Genomic DNA, 23,149 nt, shown 5'->3' with positions numbered 1-23,149 from the left:
AAAATGCCTGAACTGCATAATGACAGATGACAAGAAATCAGAGTGATTTAGAACAGACAGACAGGGTCAAAAGGCCTCGTTGATATAATCATGGACAACACCACAAGGATAGTTCATCAGGGGTCAACAGAAGCTGTTACGAGAATCAAAGGCAAGAAAATGAGCAGAAATTGGAAGAACAACTAAATACCTGGTGGAGAGTAACTGCAGAAGCAGGCATGGAAATAAGCTTAACAAAAGATGAGGTAATGAAAATCAGCAGGAAAAAATGATAAAGACTGAGAATGTAAGTTGTAACAGAAAAATTATTGAAGGAGTAGATGCTTACAAGTATCTAGGAACTAAATTAACCAACAATGGAAACATCAAGGATGAAATTTCAGAGAGGACTGAAAACTGTTCAAAATTTTATTACTGAACATTGCATGTAATTAGAAACTGGAAAATACCTGCCAGAGCAAAGATCATGACATACAAGTCCTATCACCTGTGAATCCTCACCTGTGGATCAGAATGTTGGACTTCTAACAAAGAAAGACCTAAGCAGAATACAAGTGACAGAGATGTGCTTTCTATGAGGGATACTGCATAAGGTGAGAAGCGACAGGCTAAGGAATGAGACAAAAAATGAAACCCTTCAGGTCAATCCCCTAAAAGAAACTATGGACAGAAATAGGCTTAAACAATTTCGGCATGTTACAAGAATGGAACAAGAACAACTTCTGAGAAGATCCATAGAATTGACAGAATCTGGAAGGAGATCAATTGGAAGACCATGAACAAGAAGGAGATACCAGGTGTAGGATGATGTGAACCAAAGAGGACTGCAGTGGGAGGAAATGCTGAATGATAAAACTATGGAAGAAATGAGAAGCTTGGAGGAGGCTCTGTGAACAACCTGGATCAGCAGAAACATTTCAGGGAGAAGAAGACACAAAATTTGGGAAAATAAGACAAAATTTAAATCTAGATATGGTATTGGATGACACAACAATAGACAGAGGAATATCTACAAAATACTCAGGATTCATGTTGATGAAAACTTCAGTTTTAATGAGACTGTAAAAAAACTTGCACAGAAACTCAATTTATCTTGTTTTATTCTTACAATCATCGCAAACATTCATACCTTAGAAGGTGCTAGGATGGCTTCTTCAGTTATTTTCAGTATCTTGCAAAGATATACAGGGTGTTTGGGGAGGAAAGGTCAATATATTTTAGACAGTGATAGTAAAAGTACGGTAATTCTGAACAAAAAATGTTATATGAACACAGGTCTGCAAATGCTTGATTAGGAATGTATGGGTATTAAAAGGAACTTTAATTCTGCAAAATTGAGGTGCACGACATGAACATATACACAATACAACTGGACCGTAACGTGATTTTCTTACAAACAATACATAAGTGTATGCCATGTTTATGCTATGCAGCCTACCACGTATCATGGTCATGTGACGTACGTAGTACTTAGTACAATCACCTGTTGCTTGCACAGTTGCGCTGTGTAAGCCACATTGTGTAGTGTACCAGTGACAGATCGGTTAGCTGTGTAGTGTATGGCATTAACTGTGTTCATACAAGCACTGCTAACAATGCCACATGTCTACAGTAATGAGGAATACACAGATATGGTGTATGTTTATGGCTTCTGTGATGATAGTGCTACCGCTACAAGAGAAGACTACCACAGGTGCTTTCTGACTCAATGATTACCTGATCGCAGTGTGTTTACCAAAGTGTTTATCATTTTGCATGGAACAGGCTCTCTTCCAAGTAGACATTTTTTGTCCAAGCGTGCACGTCAACAAAGTTTGCAAGAACAGGAAGAAATTATTGGAAGTGTTGAGTGAAGTCGCAGTACGAGCATATGAAGAATGTCCCTGTGTATGAATGTCCCACAGACACCTGTATGGGAAACGTTACATGCGAAAAACCAGTATCCATTTCATATACAGTGTGTCTAAAATCTCCACATTGGCAACAATGCCCAATGGCTTCAATTCTGTCAATGGGTAATTGAGAATACTCATTTGCTTCCATACATACTATTCACTAACGAAGCCCAGTTTTCATGACATGGAATAAACAACACAAGTAATAATCATCGATGGTCACGGGAAAATACACATGCTTCAGTGGATAGCAATTTCCAAGTTCATTTTGCCATAAATGTTTGGTGGGGCACGATCGGTAACCTTTTAATAGGTCCATTTATTATCATTCAGTGATTGACGGGAGAGAGGTACTTGCCTTTTTGGGAAATTCATTTGTGGAACTATTGGAAGACGTTCCTTTAGCCGAGCGAACTGGAATGTACTTTCAACATGACAGTGCCTCTCCACATGTTACCTAATGTGTGAGGGGCCATCTCAACCACACCTACCCTAATCGCTGGATTGGCCATGCCAATGCTGTTAACTGGTCTCCGAGTTCACCTGACCTTACACTTTTAGATTTCTGTTTATGGGGTTGGATGAAATCAGAGGTGCACAATGTGAAGGTAAATACATGAGAAGAACTGCTTCGTTGCATCATGGATGCTGCCGAATTGATTAGGAACCAACCACACACTAACGTGCATGTTGTAACGCATTATGTACTAAATGCAAAGTAAATAAACATTATGTAAAAATGTGTAACATAAGTGTACTTCTCTGTAACATTGTTTTCAAGAAAATCACATTGCGGTTCAGTTGTATTGCATATATGTTCACGTTGTGCACATCAATTTTGCAGAATTAAAGCTCCTTTCAATACCCATACCTCCCAAACGAATCATTTGTGGACCTATGTTCATATAACATTTTTTGTTCAGAATTACTTACACTATCAACACCCTGTATACCAATGTGTTTTATATATCATAGCCCAACTTGCTGATTTTCAGAAAAATGCCGACTTCCATATTTACAATATCTGATATAGCACAGCACTCCATACTTACAATTACTGAATGACAAAAATAAATTTAATGCAGAATTTAAAAATTTTCTACTATAACAATGTTCTTACCTGGTAAGTAGCTATACTGACCAACAACATTTTGCTGGTCATGCTTACATTAAGGGGAGTTGGAATGCCGGAAAATGGAAAAAATTCACATTTTCAGTTTTTAACCTTATAACTTAATTTGAAATTTTCTGCTTAAAATGGTGCAAAATTTGTTAAGAAATTCCAATTGGAAGTATTTTTATTTAATTTTTCAAAATTACATGTGCGCCCAGCAAAGTTACCCATCTTGTGATTTGTACACATTTAAATCTTCGCATTTCCGAAAACATTACATATAGAAGGCTGTGGATTTCACTCTTCAGTTGTAGAATCTTTGATCCTTCCATAGGTACCATTGTTTTTACGACTAGCTGTGTTTATTGTTCAGTTTTTGATCTGTGAGTGTTTGTTTTGAGCCTCGAGTTTAGTTTGTCGCTCATTTGGAGTTTGTTATCTGTCTTGTTTTGACTTTCAGTGGTGAGTGCGTAGTTTCTACGATGCCTAGGAGTGCATCATTATTTAAAAAGCGAAAGTTTCGCGGTAATAGATTTACAAATAACGTTTGTTCAAGTGATTCTGCTTCAGCACCTGTTGATGCTGGTGAAAGTTCTGACGTTTGTACAGCTGAGATGTGTGAAGGAGACACGCCCACCAGTGCATCAAAAAAGAAGTTATCAAACTGTGCAAGTGAAATTACAGATGAAGCTTCTAATGAACAATATGTTTTAGTCGACTTTCCTGTTTTTACTGAGTTTATGAAGAAATGTTTGTGTTGTAATCTTTGTGGAGGTTCTTTTGATATGAACATAACAAAATCTATAGGACTTTCCTGCAAAATTGCTATAGTTTGTGCCAGTTGTGAAAATGAGACCTGTTTTTGGAGCTCTAAAACATGCAGTAGCAATTTGTTTGAGAGTAATATCAGGCTAATGTATGCAATGAGAGCAATTGGTAAAGGACATACTGCTGCTCAAACATTTTGTGCCATAATGAATCTTCCACCTCCACCTGCTAAAATTGACAATTACACTGAAGTGATAGGAGATGCTGTTCAGTCTGTAGCAGATTTATCAATGAAAGCTGCTGCCAGTGAAGCAAAATATATAAATGAAGGAAACCCAGATATCCCTGTTGCTTTTGATGGAACCTGGCAGAAAAGGGGTCACACATCCAAAAATGCTGTTGCTACTGTTACTAGTGTGGACAGCGGTAAAGTTTTGGACTATGAAGTGCTCACTAAACATTGTTACCATTGTGCATCTGGTAAGATAGAAGCAGCTCACATATGTAGCAAGAATTATGAAGGTACGAGTGGAGGCATGGAGGCTGCCGCTGCTGTGAAAATGTTTAGCAGATCAGAAAAAGAACGGGGAGTATTTTACACAAAATTCCTTGGAGATGGGGACTCCAAGGCATACAAAAGTGTTACAGAATCCATGCCATATGTCAATAAGACAATAACTAAACTAGAATGTGTCGGTCATGTTCAGAAACGAATGGGCACTCGTCTAAGGAAACTGAAACAGAATCTGAAGGACAAAATTTTGTCAGATGGTAAAACCATTAGAGGTCGCCTGTCAGATAAAATTATAAATGAATTACAACAATACTATGGTATGGCAATAAGAAATAATGCAAATAATTTGCAGGAAATGAGACAAGCTGTATGGGCCACATATTTACATCGATCATCAACTGATGATAATCCTCAACATTTTGCTTGTCCAGATGGTCCTCAGTCATGGTGCAATTATAGAAAATCTCAAGCTACTGGGGATCCTTATCACCATAAAAATTATATTCCATTGGCTGTTATGGAAGTAATTAAACCAATATATAGAGACTTGGGGCATCCTGATCTTCTGCGAAAATGTCTTCATGGTTGTACCCAGAATCAAAACGAGTCGTTCAACAACCTCATTTGGACTCGTGTACCTAAGAATGTATTTGTTGGGATAAAAACATTGAAATGGGGAGTCAGTGATGCTGTTATTTCATTCAATGATGGTCATATGGGTAGGCTAAAGGTCATGGCAAGGCTCGGCATTGCTCCTGGTATCAACACCATCAGAGGTCTTCAGCTTCTGGACAGCGTGCGAGTAAGGAAGGCTCAGTATGCAGCTGAATTTAATACAAAAAAAGCAAGGGCAGCAAGGAGAAGAAAGCTTCTAGGTGAAGAAGAAGAACTAGAAGATGACCCTGATTACTCTGCTGGACACTTTTGATAATAGAATAAAAGGTATTTGTGAATTTTCATAATAAATTACTTTAATCGCATTTTCTGGCATTTGACATTTTTAGTGTTACATGTACCTTTATCTCATAAACCACTCAACCAACAACATTCAAATTTTCAGAAATGCTGCAAAACAGTTCAAAGAGGCCACTGAACTAGAATCATGACAAGAACTGGCTTATTCTCTGAACTAGGGAAGTTTATGTTATACTTTTTCCAATAAAAAATGGCTTAATGGTAAAAAATTCATAAATACTATACCAACAAAAAGAAAACATTGGTTCTAGTTCAGTGGGCTCACAATATATGCTGAAAACCTCTGCCAGAATTTCAAAGTTCTGAAGATAATAGTTCCAAAGAAAAAGGTACACAAAGTTAGCAAATTTAACATTGGCGAGATAGGGCATTCCAACTCCCCTTAAGGCAAAACTGAAACTACTGTATTTCAGCCTTTTACTTTTTCACTATCCTTACATACCTAATTGAGAGCTACTGTCCAATGTTAAATCTTTACTGAATTTTTGTTGTGTAAAAAGATTGGTTGGCTAGGGAGGACAAAAGTAAAGGCCTATGAAGAACAGGATATGAGTTTACAATAACAGAAGGACATATGTAAATATTTGTATGAGGTGTGTTGAAAAAATCTGTAAGATTCATAATTTCACACCAGTGATATGTTGGAGCGAAATGCGGTTGGCATTCCTGCACACGCGTGTGTTTAATGTGTAACTGCCGACAGTTTATTTGTTGTATTTCTGTTATTATTCAGTGCTATATGGAGTAGAACTTTTGTGTTGGACAGTTTGCAAATTTCAAGATGGCAGAATTAGAGGAGCAATGCCTCCACATTAAATTTTGGTGTGAAACTCAAGAAAACCTTTCCAGACACACACCAAATGACGCTGGAAGCCTATGGTGATGAGTGTTTAAGCCATACTCGGTGTTATTAATGGTTTGCACAGTTTAAAAAATCACAAGATGAAAGTTAAAGACGACCCTCATTCAGACACCCTTCAACATCTACCAACTACGCTTATGTCAGAAAGTCAACAAAATTGTGTGTCCCAATCAAAGACCAACTGTCCAAGAGATTGCAGAAGAATGTAACATTTCAGTTAGATAATGCCATGAAATCCTAACACTAAGTTGGAATGCAGAGTATTGTCGCCAATTTCGTCCCACAGCTCATGAATCAGGACCAGAAAGACCTTCACTTCACAACCTGTGAAGAGCTTTTGGATCGTGCAAATGAGAATGACATGTGTCTTAACAGAATCATAACTGCTGATGACATGTGGGTCTATTATGATGATATTGAGATCAAGGTTCAGTCTTCACAGTGAGTCAGGAAGGTTTCTCTTAGACCAAAAATCGCCCATCAGATGAGGCCAAATGTCAATGCCATGCCGACAGTTTTCTTTGACTTTGAAGGATCAGTTCATCATGAACTCACACCATAGGAACAAACTGTTAAACCATGGTACTATCGGAATGTGTTGCGATGCCTGAAAGAAAATGTGAGAAGGAAACAGCCTGAAATGTGGCAACACAATTCATGGCTCATGTCACATGATAATGCTCTCCCGCACATTCACCCTTGTTGGTGCGTGACTATTGTACAAAAAATGAACCTCACTGTTCTGCCTCACCCTCTGTACTCTCCAGACCTGTACCTGCGGACTTCTTTTTATTTCCAAAGTTGAAAACCTCATTGAATGGATCAAGATTTGCAACAACAGATGAAAAGAAAAAATCACAGACAGCACTTCAAACAATCCAGCAAGAGGTGTACCAAGACTGCTTCCAAAGTAGAAACAGCACTGGGAGCAGTTTATCAATTATGGAGGAGAGCATTTCAATGGAGACCATACACAATAAGTAAAAGTTAGAGTAAAAAAATTTTATGGACAAGGTTCTGGAAGTTTTTGAACAGACCTCATACGTTCCATTTTCTTGGACCAATTTCACACAAAACTTATACGAGGGTAATACCAAAAGTAAGGTCTCCTATTTTTTTTATAAGTACATGGACCTGTTTATTTCTGCAATGGCTTATATTTATTTATTTATTTATTTATTTATTTATTCTTTGCCCATGGACTCCAGCTGAAAATCCAGCTGAGAGTATTGGGTGTGTCATACAATAGCCTATTAACATCAAACTTGATTTCAATATATATATATAAATGAAACAAATGATTAAACAGAAATAGTCCATAATCATACAAAGGTTTTACATGTTTCACATTATATGTACACACAAATCAAAAAAACATACAGAAATGATAATTTTTACAGGTACATTTCAGTAATGATATATTTAAACACATCTTAGTATTCACTCAAACTGTATATACATTTCTCTGTGAGATATAGTTTCAAATGATTTTTAAAACATTTTAGATCTGTTTCTTTTTTAATGATTTTGGGGAGTTTATTAAAAAACCTTTTGCCTGCTTCTTCTGGGGCAGTCATAGACAGTTTTAGATTTCTGTTTATCATGTAGTAATTTTCATTTCCTCTTGTACCGTGTTTGTGTACATCTTTATTTAGGAGGTGTTTATCACTTGACCTTACCACCATTATGCTTTGGTATATATACAGTGAATATACTGTCATAATATTATAGTGTACAAAAGCTTGCCTACAGGTCTGTCTTGGTGGTATTTTTGCAATGCATCTCACTGCCCTTTTCTGAATTGTGAATATTCTTTTTAGGTAGCCAGCTTGTGCATTTCCCCATACATGAACCGAATAAGACAAATGTGGGAAGACAAGTCCATAATACATTGATCTGAGGACTTTATCATCCACAGTCTTAGCTGTTTTATGCATGATGAAGATCTGTTTGTTTATCTTTTTACACAGTGCATCTATGTGCTCCCCCCATCAGTTTACAGCTTGAACATTTAGCTATTTTTCACCATAATCACCATTTCTGTTGATGCATTTTTGTAGACGCTGTGGCAGTTTCTGTATGCCCATGTCATATCAGCTTGCTGCCATTCTGTTCAGAAAGTTATGAACCTCTTCTTTCACCTCGTCGTCGGAGCTGAATCGCTGGGACCACAATTAACTCTGACAGGTGAGACTGAAAAAACTCAAACAGGAAATTCAGAACCGGAGAAGAGGAATGTTGAGCAAGGGCGTACACATTCTCCATGACAACGCTTGACCACATATCACTCGGCAAACCGTTGCTCTCCTGCAACAGTTTCTGTGGAACATAATCACCCACCCACCCTATAGTCCTGACCTGGCGCCCAGTGACTATCACCTGTTCCCTAGGTTAGAAGAACATTTGGCCGGAAAGTGATTCAGCTCCGATGACGAGGTGAAAGAAGAGGTTCATAACTTTCTGAATGGCATGGCAGCGAGCTGGTATGACATTGGCATACAAAAACTGCCACAGCGTCTACAAAAATGCATCGACAGAAACGGTTATTATGCCAAAAAATAGCTAAATGTTCAAGCTGTAAAGTAATGTAAACCATTGTAGAAATAAACAGGTCTATGTACTTACAAAAAAATAGGAGACCTTACTTCTGGGATTACCCTTGTATGTACATTTGGGCAACATCCATACAATATGTTTGTCATATAACATCTCAGTTATAAAGCTACCACAAAATGTGAGTAAACTGATCATCCTCTCTGGTACTATAATTTACCTATAGTATGTGAATCAGCAGATTTGGTGTACATGTACAAACAAACAAATTATCACTGTTTCAGAAAAAAAAAATGGACGATTCTTTCAAGAGAGAAAACTTCACAAACAGAGCACAAATAAAGTACTAGTCCATCCCTGGCCCTTATGCAAGCAGTTGTTCAGCTTTGCCGTTGCTGACAAGAATTGTAGGATATTCTCCTGAGGGATAACATGCTAAATTCTGTCCAATTGGCACGTTAGATCATCAAAATCCCAAGCTGGTTTGAGAGCCCTTCCCATGCTCAAAAAGTTCTCAATTGGTGTGAGATCCACTGACTTTGCTGGCCAGGGCACGGTCTGGTAAGATTGAAGACAAGCAGTAGAATCACTCACCGTGGGCAGACCAGCGGGCATTATCATGCTGAAATTTGAGTTCACAAAGACTTGCCATGACAGACAACAAAATGAGGCGTAGAATATTGTCAACATACTACTGTGTTGGAAAGGTGCTGCAGATGACAACAAAAGGTGTTCTCAGCTACTAAAAAAAAAAAAAAAAATGGTTCCCCATAAAGTTGCTCCTGGTTGTCAGAAAAAGAAGGAGAGCTACAGTCAGTTTGATATCCCAGCACTGTCCAGGGTGTCTCCAGACACATCTTCACTATTCATCAGGATTCAAATCAAAGTAGGACTCTTCACTGAAGACAATTCTACTGCAGTCAATGAGATTCCAAATGACGATATGTCTGGAGACTCCCCGAACAGCAGTGAAATATTAATCTGTCGCTCTCCACATGGCCGAACAACTAGGAGCGATGGTCTGGGATGCTATTTCTTTTCATAGCAGTACGCTTTTGGTTGTCATCCACGACACTCTTACAGCACAGTGGTATGCCAATATTCTACACTCCATTTTATTGCTCTTCATGGCAAGCCACCCAGGGTTTACATTTCAGCAAGGTAATCCCCGCCTACACATGGCAAGATTTTTTGCTGCTTGTCTTCATGCTCTCCAAACCCGACCTTTGTCATCAAGGTCTCAGGATCTCTCCCCAACTGAGAACATTTGGAGCACTATGAGAATGTTTCTCCAACCAGCACAGGATTTGACGACATAATGCACCAGGAGGATATCCAACAACTCTATCAATCAGTGCTAAGTGTCAGAGGTGGACCAATGTGTCACTGGCGCTCAGTTTGTGGAACTCTTTCTCTTGAGTAAATCGTCCAGTTTTTCTGAAACTATGCTCATTTGTCTCCATGTGTTATATGTACACTAAATGTATGTATCAACACCCATGTACTCAAAGTCTTCTAAAAAATGTTTAGCTCATAACTGAATTTGGGTACTGATATCAATTAATCATTCTCTATACTTCATACTTGCTTGAAAAAGACTTTACATATTACATTCAAGCTACTGTGTGGTCATTACGTAACAGTTCTTAGTTCAAATTTTTGTCAAGGAGAAGTCTTTAAGGTACCAGTAAAACTATAATTTCTAGGCATTTAAGAAGACAATAAAAAATTACTCTGTAGCAAAACTTAATGCAGTTATTCCACTGATGCATCAGTGTTGAAATACTGAAAGAGTACAATGACAAATATCCCCATTTGGAAGGGGGGACTCACCTCAAAACCAGCCTTAGTAAAATTTACAATCATTATCTTTTTAAATGGGTCTCTGAAACATACTCAGAAGGCTCAAGCCAATATGTCATTGGTGACTTGAAAGATCTTTGTCTTACTGACTTCTTAAATATTTATAAGTTCTGTGTGTTCTATTACGAGAAGCACTCAAGTGCTGAAGAGAGTTGCTCTACAGCAAATCAGTTGACACAGATTATGTTCTCAGACTGATTTTATTTCTGAAACGTATGGAATACTTAAGAACATATTTTCTATTAGTGTGTGAAAAGTTATTTATTTTCAGAATGAAAAAAGCTTTTCCACGTGTTGAGCAAGATTATGGAACCTAGTCATCTCCTTCCAACTCTGTCAAAGAGAGTCACACTCATCTTTGAAGTATCAGCATGTGTTTCCAAACATGATTGACAATCCATGCATAACGTATTAACTAATGCTGCAACTGTATTAAGCAACCATGTGATCACACTATTTCTGGAATCTACCTGGCTGCCATCTTCTGGTGAGAACGCTACATACTTATCTCACTGGAACTGATTGAGACCATGAATGCAGGATTTTTAAACACCATGGAAGGCCAATGGCACCTGCACCACAAATCGACATGCCTATCGCCTAGTCCAACTGAACATACAATGCCCCAGGGGTGAAAGCTGAGAAACCTACCTGTTTTTAGAAGTATTTTGATGACACATTTATGATATGGCCACATGGATTGGATTCACTAAATTGTTCCATAGATCATTTTAATTGCCTTCATCCAGCATCAAGTTCACAATGGAGGTCGAAAGGAATGGTAAGCTTCCATTTCTGGATGTAGTGGTGTGTAGAAAGGACACTGGGATACAGAGTTTATCAAAACTAACACGCACAGACTGGTATCTGCATGCAGCATGTTACCATCCATTGTACAAATGCACAAGGCTCCTGCAGCTGCATTTGAGGAGGATGCATTGCATCTCAGATACAGAGAGCTTGACGAAAGAGCTAGATCATCTTTCAACCATGTTCAACCAGAATGGCTACACAGACGAACAGACCTATAGTGTCTTTGAGTTTTGACCTACACCAGAACCATGACAAGATGCATGTAGACCAGTGATCTTTCTACCATATGCAAGGGGCAGGTCTTCAAAAACAAGAAAATTTAAATAGATAGAATACAAAAAGAATTCATTTGCCAGCCAAGATTAGGGAGCACCTTGGCTTTATTAAAGCTGATCTGGGATTGAGGAAGTGCGGTTTTTATAAAATTCCTTGCCACTGTGGGAAATGTAGTATCAGCCAGACAGCTCATGCCATTCAACACATACACTGCCACATATGTTTGAAGCAGCATGAGAAATCTTTTTGGCAGAGTACTGCCTTATTGAGACACACGCAATATTGTGTAAGACACAAAGGATTGCCACTGAGTCTCACCATTGGGACTTTTTACACTGGAGGGTATCAAAATTAGACTGGTAAGCATTATAAACAGACACAAGGGTTAATCTTTAAGCTAGACTTTGAACCCTCTTTTATCGTACATTAAAAAATTATTCTCAAGCTGAATGACAGAATATACTGATTGTGATACTTGGTAGTTATTTATCATTTTGGCAGCTTTCACCTCAGAGATGCTGTACTTCATTTGTGTTAGGAAGCAGCAGAAGGTTTGTGGTACACGCACTGTTGGCCCTCTGTGGCATTTAAAAGGGCTGCCATGAGAGCCATTGCTAGGTGTTTCGCAGCCTTAGGAGAGAACTGATAAGTATCTCGCTGATATCCAACTCCCCCCCCCCCCCCCCCCACTGCTCCCCCACCATCACCAACATCAAACAGTACAATAACACAAACTCCCTTTTCTACTTTTAATCCTTAAACTAAAGTGACCAAACGTACTTATTTTCTGGAGACAGCCTTCAGTTTTCATGCTTTTCCTTAATTCCTTTAAATCAGTCTGATGACAACAAAAGTCCTCACTTTCTTATTCTTTTGTCCACAATTTATGAAATTTCCAAAAATAATGTAATCAGAAAGAATGTTCTGAACTCTTTCAACCAGAACTCAACTGAATATTCCAGTGCAAGCAAATTTATCATCAATTACTCATTTCATTTTATTGCAAGAGAATTTAATAATAAAGGTGTGGAACTGTTTTTAGTGCAAATAAATTTTTCCTTGACTTTATAAATTATGTTACCGTATTTACTCGAATCTAAGCCGCACATGAAAAATGAGACTCGAAATAAAAAAAAAAAAATTCCTGAATCTAAGCCGCACCTGAAATTTGAGACTCGAAATTCAAGGGGAGAGAAAAGTTTTAGGCCGCATCTCCAAATCGAAACAAAGTTAGTCCATTGTAATACGAGATACAATTTAGGTCGAATGAATGACGCTACAGTAGTTTGGTTCGAGTCGTAAGCTTAGCAGTTAAGCTTTACCAGGTAGCCATTGCTATGCCTCAGGCGCTCCGTCCGTATTTATACGGGTACCCTTCCTTTTTCACGTGCTTCGTCTGGTTTGAATTGATTGCTTATTTTTCTTTGATCTGATAAGCGCCGTTTTCTTTGTTATTGGTGTTTACGTCACTCTAAGCTGAAAAATTCATTAATGAACTGTGTCATGCATTGATTGTCGCATTCTGATAGTGCGTGTTTACGGCCTGTCGCCGCTCGCGGCATGGCTTGGTCTCATTAGAGAAACAATGGCAAGAGACTGCCATTTGTTGTTACTTACACTGCAGCTTTCTTTGATAATGATCAACAAGAACCAAATAATAGACTGCGTATGATAGAAGATGTTCTGAACGAGAGTTTAGCGAAACTGAAAATCTTTGCAGACGCCTCTTTAGTACATTACATTCTGCACAGAAATTAGTCATCTTAGATTTAAAAATCTAGTCAATTGCTGTGCTTCATTTCTGGCTGTATCACTATTAGGCATAAGAAAAATACGAAAATAACCTTGACATGTATATTCTTCCGCGTTTGCTGTTGTCTCACTCTAGTTTCGTAGTTTATTAGGCAGACAGGATTTAAATGAGATAGCAGCAAACACGAAACAATACACGGCAAAATGTTTATATTCGTATTATTCTTACGGTGAAGAGAATACTGCATGTAATTCACAATTCATAAAAGTTCCTATTAGCAACCATCTCTTCTCACAGGTAGGAACAAATTCAGAACGTAGAGTTGGCCATGTTGACAAACATCCCAAACAGTCTTGCCAGTCGGATTTTCGTAATACATTAAAATGCTGCATCATTCGAAGATGAACAATACGCAATTTGTATTTACTTCGTTGGATAATGTATGAAAATGCAGTGGTCGATACTCTGGGCGGAGAAAAAAGCTCGTCTTCCACCTTTTTTTTTAAATTTATATACTGACTCAGAGGATTTGGTGCCAGTATTTACCTTTGTGCCTAAAAGCATGCCTGTGTAGCGCTACATATATTCGACGGCACAAGTTAGTTGTGGCGGCACCCGCCAACATTTTTTAGAACTTCCGCATGCTTTGCACTCGATTCTAAGCCGCAGGCGGTTTTTTGGATTACAAAAACCGGCTTAGATTCGAGTAAATACGGTATACTGATGGGAGACATGTCAAAGCATCAAACTAGGACATCTTAATGATCATAGTGTTATTTCGTTTCTGTTTTAATTGAAATATTTTTAGAATGAGTAATAAATTGCGACTTTTTCAATGTTGATAAACAAGTCGTGACAAACTCCTCTTGTTTATTACCTGTGTCTATGTCAAGTTTTAAGAAAACTACAGCCAATTTGTTTTAGAAAAGACAACATAGTTCTTTTCTCTTGCTGCAAGTCTTAACACAATCAAAGGCAGACTTACAGACACCGACTCATTTTTACGTATGGGTATGTTGAACTGCACTTACCTTTTACTCCTTTTAGATATATTGAAAGAAAGATACAATACTTAGCTAGTGAATATGTGGTCACCTATCCACAGGAAATAATAGTGAGCCAGGTGGTCTGCAGAAATATTGTGTTCAGATGATTGCTTTATCTGGCTGCAGACCTGAGCAGAATGTCAATCCATGCATACTTCTGCCAATCTGACATCTTCGTTTGTAAACAGATAATAACAAACTGCTTTGTAATAGTTTTATTGGATTCAGTTGTTCATCCATTACTTTCAGTAAATACAACTGATAACTGTCTGTCCATGACTAATCCAAAAAATAAGTTTTTATTACCCGTCAGGCACTATTCCTCCAACAATTGCCATCAATGTAGAAATGGTCCTACTGTCTACTTCTTTATGACGCTGGTTTTACCATTTACAACCAACCAATCAAAACCTACACCTCCAGCAATAATACTTCAATTTCAACTGTAGACAAAGGCTTAAAAAGTCACTAGAAAGATTTTGAACATGTGCTAAAGAATCTTCACTGTAGCCTCACAATATATATATATTCAAAATTTGTTATTAACAATCTAAACGAATTCAAAAGTAGTAGCAGTGTACTTGGCTACAACACTAGGAGAAAGGATGATCTTCACTACTCAAGGTTAAATCTAACTTTGGCTCAGAAAGGGGTAAATTATGCTACCACAAAAGTCTTTGGTCACTTACCTAATAGCATCACAAGTCTGACAGATAGCCATATAGTATGTAAAAGGAAATTAAAAGAATTTCTGAATGGCAACTCCTTCTACTCATTAGATGAATTTTTGGATATGGTAAGTGGGTAATTTCCCCCCCCCCCCCCCACCAAAAAACTATATATTAGGTGTCATGTAATAGTTTGTGTAATGTAATATCTTTTACAGACACCTTTTATTAACCTGTCACGTTCCACATCATTACGAAGTGTTGTATTCATGACCTATGGAATAAGTACTAATCTAATCTGAAACCTGAAGCCTTTGTAATTAGGGTTTCAAGAACCTTCAAATACCATGGTAATGTTGCGAATCACGAAGAGTTATTAAAGAACTGTACCACTTCCTTGATTCCTTGTTCAGTAAGCCTTGGAAGACATCTGAACAGTCCAGTAGGGTTAATACGGCTTATTTTTGTTAAAGGCTGAAAAGTGTTCTACTCCATTCTCCTTTTATTGTTTTCTTATTTCATTAAGCATGTTTTGTGTAACTTGAATACTGTAAAATACTTCTGACACAATAATAGTATCTAAAAGTACTGAAGGACCAATCTAAAGTGAAAGCAGAAAATAAATATTAACAACACTTTAGACAGAAGAGGAATATCAACAATCTACTTCCAAAAAGAACAGTGACAATGGGGCAATGCTGACAAACACATCATCAACAAATGTATGAGTTGTGAGCTTTCTGGAAGATTAAAAGGGAGGTTTCATCTAGGGGAAAGAAAAGACATGAGATGGTAAAGAGAAGTATGAAAATTTACAGCTACATAACTAATTCTTCTCTTCAATGTACCATGTGTCATTCCTAAGCCATGAAATGTGGCGATTTCTCCTTTTCTACAGCACCTTTTCCCTTCTTCCATCTCTTTAAGCTCTCCATTCTGTGGCAGTGTTATAAATTGCTGAAAGTGTGGTCTAAAATGTTTGGTCTACCCTAGTCCATAGTCCTGTTTTGTTTCTATTATTTGCCAGTAAACAAAGGAGATAAGAACCCTCTTATTCTGATGCAAAAATGAACACTTTCAGAATTTATAACAGTTATGATGGAATTAGGGCAAATTTGAGAGCCAAACATAGTTCTTCAAAATAAAAATACTTTTATCTTACTTAATCAACTAAATAATTATACTAACTGGTCAAAGGAACAAAGAATGCTCCCATGAAGTATTTGTGATTTTCCACATCCAGCATTAAAAGAACCCACAATTTTTTCTGAGATATCCTGTTTTTTTTGTCTTAAACAGAAGTTCTAAAGAATATCAGAAATTAAGAAATTTTATGAAACTATTTCATGATAACTGTCTCTTGCAAATGGTCTGTATTTTGAAGATAGATATAATTGGTAAGGATAGAAACTTATCAGCATGCTGAAGACTTCAGATGAGAAAATTTCACATCCATTATCCTATGCCAGTAACTGTGAAAATCTTAAATTTGCATTCCTGCACATTTACCTCAAGCAAAAACTTTTCTATGTTCAGTAAATAAAATTAAAGCAGGTTTCCAAAATGAGTACCTGTGCCAAGTCACTCTTCGTGTATTTAAAATTAATTACTGAAAAGAGGTTATAATTCTTCTTATAGATCAACCAGTTAATGGAATTTGTAGACTAAAAGTTTTTAAGTTGCCAGTTATTTGTCAAAAACAATTAACATCTATCTGTACGGCATAACCCTCTGAATTTTTTGAGAAACAAGTAGTAAACTTGTAAAATAAGAGGAAATGCTGCCACTGCAATACATATTGTGTCCACTATTTTGCTTTAGATTTAGGACAAGAAATCATATATTTTACGAACATGTCTCACCTCGAGTTTCTTTTTCTTAAGAGCCTACGCTAAAAATACAGAAAGTGTATGCCAGCATTTTTCACTAACATCTAAAGTACTGTATAGTTTCAACCTCATTTGTTAACAATCTAAGAATATGTTGACAAAAGCAGTTTTCATTAATTGCAGGAAAATATTTAAAACATAAAGAAAGCAGTCATTTCGAAGGTGGAAGATAATTGCAAATTACAAGCAATTATAAAACAAGCTTAATTTGTAATTACTAGTAAGCAATAAATGTGTTGGTATGGCAAAACGGAAAATTACATACTCAAAATGCTTTGAGTTACTAAGCGAAGTGTGCACAGAAATGAAACAATGACCCAAAAAGAATGTGTTGCAGAGTCAGTTATCAATAATTTAGTAATACTCTCCAAATGCTTTTCCCAGATGTTTTGCTTTTGGCCACAAGCAAATCAAATGTAACTACAACAACAAAATATAATTTAAGTGGGGCAGGTTTCAAAGGTATGTTCTTACCATGCATAATAGTTCAGTAGTAAGCACATGCAATGTGTTAAATATTTTATTCTTCATGCTTCAGTAATAATGTTCATATGATAAATGCATATTTAAATACCTTTCATTAGTTACAGTTGACATACATATGCAATCATTATTGTAAAAAGTCTGTTCACAAATAACAATGTTAATTTACTTTAGTTTAAAATCCTTTCTTTCTTAGGGTTCTGAGTTCTCACATTAAATTAAGACATTTAAGGAAGTCTATAATCTGCCATATGATTGCTTTTGTATAAAACAGTTATTATATCACATCTGATACTACATTGTCATATTTTTAACACAAATAGTAAGCATTTCAATACTAGTGAGGAAAGAAACGAGGATCGGAACACCTTGCATAACAACGTATGTTCTGCTTTGCTAACCCTTACATTCTCTTTGAATTCATAACACTAATATAACAATAACTTTTGCAATGCCAGTATGACAGATGAAAGTTCATAATTTAACTTTGTACTGTAATTTGTACTATACTGAAGAACATTTTATAAATGAATATAATATTACTGAATTTGTATAAATTCTAAAACATTCAGAAAACTACAAGTTATGAAAAATATAATGCTATATTTAATACTGTGTCTTCATCCAAAAGATGTCTCCAGGAACATGCTGATGTCTTCGTAAGTCCGGTCTGAGATTCTAAACAACTCCATTTGAATAACATTGCTCATTTTTTTCCAGCACGCAACAATGTGCAATGATATTCAAATGGAACTATTTAGATATGAAGAACCACTGGTGATTCAGCTGCTGAGAGCATTCATTCAGAGGATGGAGTTTTCGGCCCATGTGCTGACTGTTGGCTTCTCTTGAACAGGGTCGAACAGCGTGACGACAGTAAACTCACCTGGTTCTTGTGGAGCTTCTGTTTCATCCAAAACATCTTCACATGCTTCCTCATTTAAGGTCTGCAGTGCACCACAGATCATTTGCTCCTCGAGTGTCACCTAAGTGTGAGCATATATTGATGATTACAAGTCATATTAATGAACTCTTGTCACAATAAAAATGATCCCTGCTTCCTTCATTTAACAAAGAGAGTAAATATCGATCAAACAAGAATATAAATAGCCACTTGCAAATATGTGTTAGTAGTGTTGCAGCCTGCATGATATGTAAAGTCACTTGTTACACACGAATAACAGAAGATGTGTTTACTCTCTCAAGATTTTTCCATGTATTAAGCTATTCTTATATATAGTCACCTATGTACTTTCTGATGCCATCTAACCACTTTCTTAGTCTTTTCTTATGTCTTGGAATCTAGTAAAGATTTTCCTTATCCATTAACACCTATTCTCCAAGTAATATGTCGTGCCCATCTCTATTTCATTGTCATTGTGGTTCCTTCCCTGACTCATTTGTTTTCCTGCCTCTTTTACAGATTTCAAAAACACATTTCCCTATCCAGCAATGTTCAGATTATGAGTCAACTCTTCAGTATATTTCTTTTGCTGATCAACCCGGCTTTATCCTCTATTGTCCTCAATACAAAAACTCCTAAACTGGCTCTATTTTACACCAAAGGCCATCTCACAGTCCAATTGCTTCTTCTGTCTGTGTGTGTGTGTGTGTGTGTGTGCGCGTGTGCGTGTGCGTGTGCGTGTGTGTGTGTGTGTGTGTATGTGTAAAAGAATGTAATATTTCCTCATTAGAAATTAAGCCAAATGTAGTGCTAAAACCTATGGACAGCCACAAATTCATTTTTGCATCACCACTTTGCACACTGTTCCTATTAACACAAATTGCTCAATATACTTCATGGATGAATAGGTAATACACTGCATCATGCACTAGACCAGGGGTGAGAGACCTTTGCTGACATGTGGCTCTGATTCAGTTACTTAAGCTGTCAAATGTTTACATTTATTTACATATCATGAACATGGTTTCCTTATTTACACCTCTCTCTCTCTCTCACACATGTGCGCGCGCCCACACACACACACACACACACACACACACACACACACACACACACACACATACATACACAAAATAGGACTTGAGCAAAAACTATAATCATCATCGTTGTCATTGTCGATGTCATGTTTTAGACCTATTGGCCTGTTCTGCTTTAAAACTACTAACACCCTCTTTTTAAATGTGGCCAGTATTTTGTTTTTTAATGAGATTGTTGTGCAAATCAATCTTCATGATTCTACTCTCTTTCTCACATTTAGCACAATCCCTCTAGTATTTATTTATTAGATCTGCAACTGACTTCACATTGAATTCCTGTCAAATATCAATATTCTTCTCATGATCTAGAAACAAGTGTCCTGTAACAAAGTGGAGAAATCTCATTTCAGACGAGTCAGTTTGTCTTATTTGGTCAAAAGTTAAGAGTCCAGCTTTTGCATCCATACAACGTTAATGGAGAAACTATAACTTTCTATAGTTTGAATGGGGTTTACTTTCAAAGGTTAAGTTTTAATGTTCATCACATTGTGCCACAGAAATGACTAAATCTTTGAAGTTTCATATTAACATTGTCTGATTTTGTGTACTTAAAAATACTTTTAAAAAAGTATACATTAGTATTTACCTGATACTGCAGATTCCAAATTGGGAGGCATTTAAGAATTGCAGTAGCATTAGCACTGATTTAAATCAATACTAAAAAATAAGAACAGGAAAAAAAAAATAAACAGAACACCTATTTTGAAGTACTAGCAATTTTTGCACTACAGAACCCAAAATGAGCCCATAAATGACATTTTTTACACTACATCATTTACTGCTTATCAGTTTATACTTACACAACTGGCTTATTCAATTACACACAATTGAATCCAGTCCTTCTACCATTTAAACTACACCAATTCCCACCCTACCAGACAACATAACTGTTCTGAGTTTAGCACTCTGCTCTAAACTGTAGTACTCCATGATAATGTTAAATATTATGATGAGGAAAGTCAAGGCCACTACTCAGTAACATTTAATATATTTCACAGACAAGTTGTTTTGTGATGATGTTACAGACTTTCAGGGATGCTGGAGAAGGGTAAATTTATCAACCTGAGGTAAGGAACCCTTGTCCGGCAACAACTGAGTAAAATGTCACTGAAAATCTTTCTGCTATCTCTGACAGCTGACATCATCTACTGCAAGCTCTTTGCTTTTCATATTCCGAGAAGAAATAATATGGACCAACACAAGAAAAAAATGTCCTGCAAACATAGACTCTACAGCGGATACCTTAAGAGCTACAAGCACTTGTTCATCTTTGTTATTGTGAAACACATCTCTTCTATTAAACAAGTGTTCACAGCTCATAAGATATGTGGATTTTTAGAGCCCATGTTTAGTTAATAATTTTTTCTTGTTTTGGTCCATAATATATCTACACCTACATATATACTCTGCTAGCCACCAAGCGATGTGTGGCGGAGGGCACAATTTGCACTAAAAGCCATATCCCCCCCCTGTTCCACTCACAGATCGCGCAAGGGGAAAACGACTGTCTGAATGCCTCAGTACAAGCTCTAATTTCCCTTATCTTTGAATAGTGATCATTGCGCGATTTGAAAGTTGATGGTAATAATATATGCTCTACATCATCGGTGAAGATCGGATTTTGGAATTTAGTGAGCAGTCCCTTCCGTTTAGCGCGCCGTCTATCTGCAAGTGTGTCCCACTTCAAACTTTCCGCGAGATTTGTAACGCTCTCGCGATGGCTAAATGTACCAGTCACAGACCTTGCTGCTCTTCTTTGGACCTTCTCAATCTCTTGAATCAGACCCAACTGGTAAGGGTCCCATAGAGACGAACAATACTCTAAGACTGGATGAACTAACATATTGTAAGCTACTTCCTTTGTTGAAGGATTGCATCGCTTCAGGATTCTGCCAATAAACCACAATCTAGAGTTTGCCCTACCCTTACTTGTTTAATCTGATCATTCCATTTGAGATCATTTCGAATAGTCACACCCAGATACTAGACGGATGTTGCTGCTTCCAAAGACTGGGAATCTATTTTGTACTTGTACATTAATGGGGATTTTCACCTTGTTATACACAGTAGGTTACACTAACTAATATTGAAAGATAACTGCCAGTCATTACACCACGCATTAATTTTCTGCAAAGCCTCATTGACTTGTTCACAACTTTCGTGTGACAGTACTTTCCTGTAGACTACACCATCATCAGCAAACAGTCTAATGCCACTGTCAATATAATCAACCACATCGTTTATGTAAATTATAAAAAGCAGTGGATCTATTACGCTGCCCTGGGGCACACCTGAAGTTACGCTTGTTTCTGTGGAAGCCACCCCATTCAGGACGACATACTGCTCCCTGTCTGTTATAAAACTTTCTATCCAACCGCATGTCTCATCGGATAGACTATAAGCGCACACTTGGTGGAACAAGCGGCAGTGCAGAAATTAGTCAAACCCCTTTCGAAAGTCGAGAAATATGGCATCAACCTGGGAGCCAGTATCTAGTGTCTGTTGTATGTCATGCACAAAGAGGGCCAGCTGGTTCTCGCATGACCGCTGTTTCCTGAACCATGCTGGTTTCTGCAGATGAGCTTCTCAGAGTCCAGAAAGGTCTGAACACAAAATATGTTCCATGATTCTACAACAAATCAATGTCAGTGAAATTGGCTAGTAATTATGTGCATCCAATACACTACCCTACCAAAATATGGAAAGCAAAGAAATAGCAGCAGAAGTGGTCCACTGTCAGAGGTATCAAAATGATTTTCGGTTATAAATTTTGACTGAATCATTTCCAGACCAGGGTCCATTACCTCAATTTGACACATTACCTTTCTCCATCAATCCTGACAGTTTGTAACATTATCTGGGACCACCCCAAATAGAACACATTAACACCAACCAAGCTGCACAGATACTAGCATCTGAACAAAAATCAAAGTTCCTTCAATAATTGAATATTTCTGTGCTAACTAAGAATGAAACTAGATTTCATTTGTTCAAGGTGAACACAGCACCATAATTGTGGAGTACAATATAAGGGCTAATGCATATGAAGCACATCAACAGTACAGTACATGATTACAATATGTCAGAAATGAAAAGTCTGAGCAGGTCAGGTGTATTATCCAAAGAGGACATATTGACTGTAAACTCAGAAATTTAGTATATATATGTGTGAGCACTAAAAGAATGGTGAATGGGAAGAGGGGGGGAGGGGGGCGGGACTTCTTGAAAGACAAAGTAAGGAAATTTTATGAAAACATTTGTGTTCCTTCAAATGTCTGGAAGATAGCAAAGCACCAAAAAAGCGTAAGACAAAAGCCAAATACAGGCTGCGGAAGCGCAATTCCTGCAAACAGCCCTTTAGCAGACACAATAATAACTAAAGTAAAAAAAGCTGGTGGGCAGCAACTGCTGAACATTTGGAGTTTGGAGAAGGTTTAAGATAACAGCAACAAATGGTGTGATTATGTACAGAGAATGAAAGAATATCGAGAAGTATTTTCCATTTCTGGCTAACAGGTATATAAAAGAGTGTAAGGTCACACATGAGATAATTACATCAGTTGAAAAATGGAAACCAAAATTGATCTCATAAAAAGAAGGTTCTAATAATCAAGTATGCTGCCCAACATTGTAGTCCAAGTAGGTAAACACTTTTTTTCTTCTCCTCCTCCTCCTT

The 23,149-nt window shown here is 37.2% G+C and overlaps 1 protein-coding gene across 7 annotated transcripts in view; it reads right to left on the bottom strand.

The window, feature by feature from the left end:
- LOC124603631 (kinase D-interacting substrate of 220 kDa B) overlaps nt 1-23,149 on the bottom strand; it is a 388,427-nt gene that overhangs the window by 25,003 nt on the left and 340,275 nt on the right. For 6 of the 7 annotated variants that reach the window (XM_047136417.1, XM_047136415.1, XM_047136416.1 and 3 more), the window contains 2 exons: nt 20,060-20,065; nt 18,359-18,458 (listed from right to left, as the gene is read on the bottom strand). In XM_047136417.1, the coding sequence (XP_046992373.1) occupies nt 18,359-18,458; nt 20,060-20,065 (106 nt within the window). The remainder of the gene's footprint in view (nt 1-18,358; nt 18,459-20,059; nt 20,066-23,149) is intronic. The other variant, XM_047136412.1, reaches the window with a different exon arrangement.

Source organism: Schistocerca americana, chromosome 1 (genome assembly GCF_021461395.2).
Source record: "Schistocerca americana isolate TAMUIC-IGC-003095 chromosome 1, iqSchAmer2.1, whole genome shotgun sequence".
Taxonomy (NCBI): domain Eukaryota; kingdom Metazoa; phylum Arthropoda; class Insecta; order Orthoptera; family Acrididae; genus Schistocerca; species Schistocerca americana.
Note: the sequence above shows the minus strand (reverse complement) of the source record. Positions and strands in the feature narration are given on the sequence as shown.